The sequence below is a fragment of the Pinus tabuliformis genome, chromosome 3_1 (genome assembly GCF_031772625.1).
Source record: "Pinus tabuliformis cultivar Carrire ecotype Pingquan chromosome 3_1, CPIR1, whole genome shotgun sequence".
NCBI classification, from domain to species: domain Eukaryota; kingdom Viridiplantae; phylum Streptophyta; class Pinopsida; order Pinales; family Pinaceae; genus Pinus; species Pinus tabuliformis.
In genome coordinates this window covers 288,972,672-288,978,445 of record NC_142301.1, presented here as the reverse complement: position 1 = coordinate 288,978,445, position 5,774 = coordinate 288,972,672, and the positions used below count along the sequence as shown (strand labels likewise).

General features: G+C 36.7%; 1 protein-coding gene across 1 annotated transcript; it reads right to left on the bottom strand.

Moving 5' to 3' along the window:
• Positions 1 to 546: 546 nt before the first annotated feature.
• On the bottom strand, positions 547 to 1,944 carry LOC149186917 (histone-lysine N-methyltransferase family member SUVH9-like). The gene has a single exon (XM_089409498.1). The coding sequence runs from the start codon at positions 1,930 to 1,932 to the stop codon at positions 547 to 549; it is 1,386 nt and encodes a 461-aa protein (XP_089265624.1). The 5' UTR covers positions 1,933 to 1,944.
• Positions 1,945 to 5,774: the final 3,830 nt, after the last annotated feature.

Sequence of the window (5,774 nt, the reverse complement as noted above, 5' to 3'; positions counted from 1 at the left end):
AATTTTCATTATTTTCCTGGTAAATTTTTTCAAAATCCTACAGGAATTTCCATTATTTTCTTGGTGAAATTGTAGTCTCATTAGACTACCACCTTTTAAAAGCTCTCAGGGTTTTCAATATTTTAAATATATTTATGAATTCAATAATATATTTCAAATAAATAACAACAATAATCTGGAAAATAAAAGAGGAAATATAAAATAGTCACAATTCACTTTTTAAAGATAATAGAAAATAAAAAAGGAAACATAAAAGAGGCAAAATTCACTTTTTAAAGATAATAGTTTGAGTGGCAGTGAGCAGTTAGTGGATTTGATTCCTTCTGCATTGGCTTCTATTTCCAGAAACATTTCCAAAAACATAATAACATGTATGGCAAAAATTTGAACAATTTGAAAATAGTGATAAATCATTCTTATAAACCCAAATATCCTAATATTAACCCAAATATCTTAATATGAAAGTGAAATAAAACAACAATTACCGTTATTAATTTCATCATCTTTATTAATTTCATCATCTCAGTTATTGGCTTCATCATCTCTTCACTTCACCCGTTCTCGGGCAACATATCCATAATCAAATGTCAACTCTGTTAGAGGTGGAATATTCTCCCTTGCGAATAGCATGACATGAGGGAATCCAATATCATGGTGATCATATAGAACAAACTGCATAAAAACATTGGGAGATGTACTATGCTTTAGGAAGCGTGAAGCATTCCCAGATTTGCTGGCATCTATTACAAAGTTTAATTGTGGAAAAGCTTGACAGGAGGCCTGTTGCTGCTGCTTGTGCTCGGACAAGATATCAGAAACATTACCCCATTCTGTCCATCTTTCTTGCACATGATTGAGATTAATGATATATTCATTGTCACTGTGACAAGGAGTTGCCTGCTCTTCAAAAGAGACAACCTGACCTGTATATTCACAAATAAAAGTGCCTGCTGCAATTGCATCCCATGACCTCACACCCCACCTCTTATCACTGGTTCTAAAAACCTCTAAATGTGTATTCAACCCTCTTTGAGTTACTCCATTCCTACAACTTGGAGGACACCTACACTGCTCATTGCATTCAGAGATTAATGGCTTACCCTTTACAAGAATACCCTTTGAATTGTATGGCATTTGCTTGCCATTCCTCTGAGCACACAAGCACCCAATACTTGAATCACACCCACCTATACATGCACATCCCTCGGCAAAGTCCAACTGCACTGAACAGTTTGGGTGCTTGATACATCTACTGGTATACTCAAAATGGGGTGGCCCGTTTTCATTGTCTACAGTGTTAACAAGACAAACAGGCAACTTCTCACTCCCCAAGGATATGTCTGAATGAAGAAGACCTATTCTTGATAGGGGTTGTGATTTCCAGGCCCTTGTGTTTTTTAGAATCACAGAACCAAGCTCTGGTTGACCTGGTAACCTCTGAAGCCTGTACTTAAAAACACCACATCCTGAACACCCTTTATCTAACCAGAAGTGTTCAATTTTATAAAGACCATCATAGATATAAATTTTACCAGAAGGAGACCTGCTGTCTTTGATGCCACGAACAACTCTGATCTCAACTCCATAGTGCATGCTTTGTTCCAAAGCAAGGTTACCTCTCTCAAGCTTTTGATCAACGCTCTGCTTCTTATGCCCTATGTAATTATTTCCTCCTTGCCCAGTGTAAACCAACACCTCACCCTCATCATCATCATCTTCATAACCCCCTGAAGCAATGACACTGATTGCCACAGGCTCATTCCACTGAGTGTTTCTAGCAGTAATGTAATCTATACCAGCCTGAATTGGGCCATGTAAACCAATAACACAGAGTTCCATTCGGAAATAAAAGTGATCACCCACATGAACGCCTGGGACTGAACCTATATATCTTTTACTTCTGTTTATACAATGCCCTCTATCCATCATCATGGTCCCTGCCCATAAGTGAGCACGCCTTGTTCTCCCCTGTTGCCAAAATGAACTCTATCCGCCTTGTTCTTTCCCTTGCTGCTTCTTTCAAATGGGAAGTCCATCAGATGGATGTTAAATCTGCCTTCTTGCATGGGGACTTGCATGAAGAAATCTATATGGAACAACCTATTGGCTTTATACAAACAGACTCCAGGCTTGTATGTCGGCTTAAGAAATCCCTTTATGGTCTCAAGCAAGCTCCTCAAGCTTGGTATGCCAAAATGGATAACTTTCTTTTAGAAACTGGATTTTCTAGGTGTCATTCTGACAACACTGTCTACACCAAGAAAGTGGGCAAGTCTCTTATCATTCTTGTTCTTTATGTTGATGATCTTATCCTGACTGGTAGTGATCCCAACCTTATAAACCATGTGAAGTCTAGCCTTAAAAGGAAGTTTGAAATGACAGACTTAGGACACTTACATTATTTTCTTGGTCTTCAAATCTTGCAATCCAAGGAAGGTATTTCCCTTTCCCAGTCCAAGTATGCATGTGATATTCTATGCCATTTTCACATGGAAGACTGTAAGCCAGCCCCTTCTCCCTTTCAATCTGGAGTCAAAATTTCAATCACTTGTACTTCTGCTGAAGTTGATGCTACCTTATACCGTCAACTTGTAGGAAAACTTTTGTATCTAACCCATACTCGTCCTAACCTTTCCTTTGTTGTTGGCCTTGTTGCTCGGTTTATGCAAAACCCACATGAAAGTCATTGGAAAGCAGCTAAAAGAATACTTTGTTATGTTCAAGGTACAGTTCAATTTGGGATTCATTACAGTGCCGAAACATCTCCTCTATTAGTTGGTTTCACTGATTCCGATTGGGCTGGTGACCCTGATGATCGGAAGTCTAGTGCAGGTTATGTGTTCACTCTTGGTTCAAGATCTATTACATGGGCTTGCAAGAAACAAGGTGCCATTTCTCTTTCTTCAGCAGAAGCAGAGTATCATGGTGTCGTAGAAGCTAGTAAGGAAGCCTTGTGGCTTCGTCAGATCCTGTCAGAGTTTGGCTTTCAACAGCAGCATCCGACTACACTTTGGTGTGATAATCAAAGTGCCATTCAACTATGCAAAGATCCAGTCCAACATTAGCACAGCAATCACATTGAACTGCACATGCACTTCATCAGAAAGCTCATTCAAGACCATGTTTTTGAAGTGCAATATTGTTCAACAGATGATCAAGTTGCAGACATCTTTACAAAGTCTCTCACAGAGGCGAAGTTTACTAAACTTCGATTTATGGTTGGAGTTCAGGAAGTTGTCACTAAGGGGGGATAGACTCTAGTGCCTTCTTCCTTCTCCTATTGTGTCATATTTGTAAATCCTTCAATCCTATCCCAAGTTGTTCTTAAGGGGGGATGTTAGGATATTCTGACACATAGGAAATAGTTAAGTATAACTTGGTCTAGTGTAGAGTTACGTAAAGTGTGTTTCTTTACTATGTACTTTTGTAACTTACAATCCGACGGTCATGATATGTAGTGATCCGACGGTTCATTCTCTCCTCGGTATTATTGACACTTGATATGTGGCTTAACACCCAATTGGACCATGATCTCTATTTAAAGAGCATGGAGGGTCATTTGTAGGTTAACTGTTCATGAGAGAAGCTTATGTAAAGTTTCATTCTTTTATTAATAAATTGCCTGAAGTGGCCGCGTTGGCTCAGGCCGTGAACTGTTTCCCTCTTTGAGGGTTTTAACCACGTCAAAATACTGGTGTATTGATCTGTGACCTGTTTGTGAGCGGTGTCCTTTGGTGTTCTGTCTGAGGAACTTACCCTGTAAATTCCTACAAAAAGTAATTAATCATATTATTAAATAACTAATTTCATATTTAAAAAATAAAATAAAATAAAATAAATAAACATAACAATTTAAATAAACAAACAATAAAATTAAATAATTAATCAAATAAACAAATCATTAATATAATAAATTAATAAACATATCAATAAAGAATAATTAGTAAAATTAATTAATTTATCAATATTCTTTTAATAATTAATTAATTAATTAAACTAATTAATAAATCAATTAAAAAAATTATTAGAAAATTAATGAACATAATAAGTAATTATATAAATAATAAAATTAATTAAGTTATCCCCTTAACCTATTAAACAATTAATATATATATATATATATATATATATATAATGATAATTAAATAAAGTAATTAAATAAATAAAGTAGAAACTAGGAAAATAATAGCCGACCTATTTTCTTACATATTTTTTTTAATATCCTATATGTATAACCTAAATCTAGCTCTTGGATACATCATTAAGATCTGAAAATATCTATTGACACATCCCCTGATGATGGACTCACTTGGTAGTCCAAAACATTGGGTTCACAAAACTCTATAACAGGTCATTCCTCCTCTACTAAAAACTCTATCTATGTCAATCTTGAGAAATTTACCCAGGGAGTTCCTTTTTCCTTCTAATACCTTATGATGCCAGAAGTGTAGCTGAAGATTGTGTATCTTGACCCATACTGGTATTTTAGATACCACCATAGTGGTGGCATCAAAAACTGGGAACCAAGGGATCATGAAGAGTCTTGCATTGCCCCAGAACCATGGTCCCTCATTGAGGGCATATTCCTTATCTTTAACTATGTTGAATCTGACAATAAAAAACCCTTTGGAGCATAAATGAATTTCACAATTCGATGTCCATGTAGAAAATATCCAATGGTGTAGAGCGTTTGATTTAGGCCAAAAACCATTAAATCTACATATGATTGCTTTAGTATGGAAATCTGCATAAAGCTCATTTACCTCAGGCAGAGAGACTGTTAAGGTTGGAATCTGGTATTTTTGCTCCACGATATAGGGCCCAGGTAGTTTGTTATGAAACCAGCTCACAAAAAGATAGAAAAGAGAGATCCACGCCTTAGAATTCAGCCTCTTCGAGGGAGCAACCTCCTTTACATTACATAAATGAACAATTCTTCGATGATACAAATGAAAATACCTCCTTTCTATATATAGGAGTCTAAGTGGTCCCAATACAATCAAAGCCTACATAACAATAATATTGTAGGGCACAACAATAACAATAGTGGGCTTCTATGTGGCACAATAGTAACAATATGGGCACTACATGGGTACATCAATATAATAAGTGGGTTGTACTAATAACAATAAGGGGTTACACTAGTAGTATAGGGGCCTAACATGCCCCTCTCCTTCAAAAAGCGTTGTCCTCAACGCTTGAGTAGTTCTTGATGCTTCTGTATAAGATTCTTGTCCTCCCATGTGGAATCTTCAGCAGATCCCAATTGACTGACATTGGGTACCTCTGCATTGATGCGAGAAATCTTTCAGTCCTGGTTCAATCCCTTTCTGCCTTTTGGCTTCTGGAGTAACTTGCCATTGATTCTCATACTCTGTCTTCAGTGATGTGATGTTAAACAGGTTTTTCAATTTCAAGCTCGCAGACTCTGCAGTAACTTGCCATTGATTCTCATACTTCTCAAACTCTGTCTTCAGTGAAGTAATGTTAAACATGTTTTTCAATTTCAAGCTCGCAGACTCTGGAGAAACTTGCCATTGATTCTCATACTTCTCAAACTCTGTCTTCAATGAAGTAATGTTAAACAGGTTTTTCAATTTCAAGCTCGCAGACTCTGGAGAAACTTGCCATTGATTCTCATACTTCTCAAACTCTGCCTCCAGTAATGTAATGTTAAATAGGTTTTTCAACATCAAGCTTGCAGACTCTGGAGTACCTTTCCATTGATTCTCATCTTTCTCAAACTCTGCCTTAAGTGATGTAATGTTAAACAG

Coding starts and splice junctions, on each gene's coding strand:
- LOC149186917 (XM_089409498.1), bottom strand. CDS start 1,932: ATGATGATGGATAGAGGGCATTGTATAAACAGAAGTAAAAGATATATA.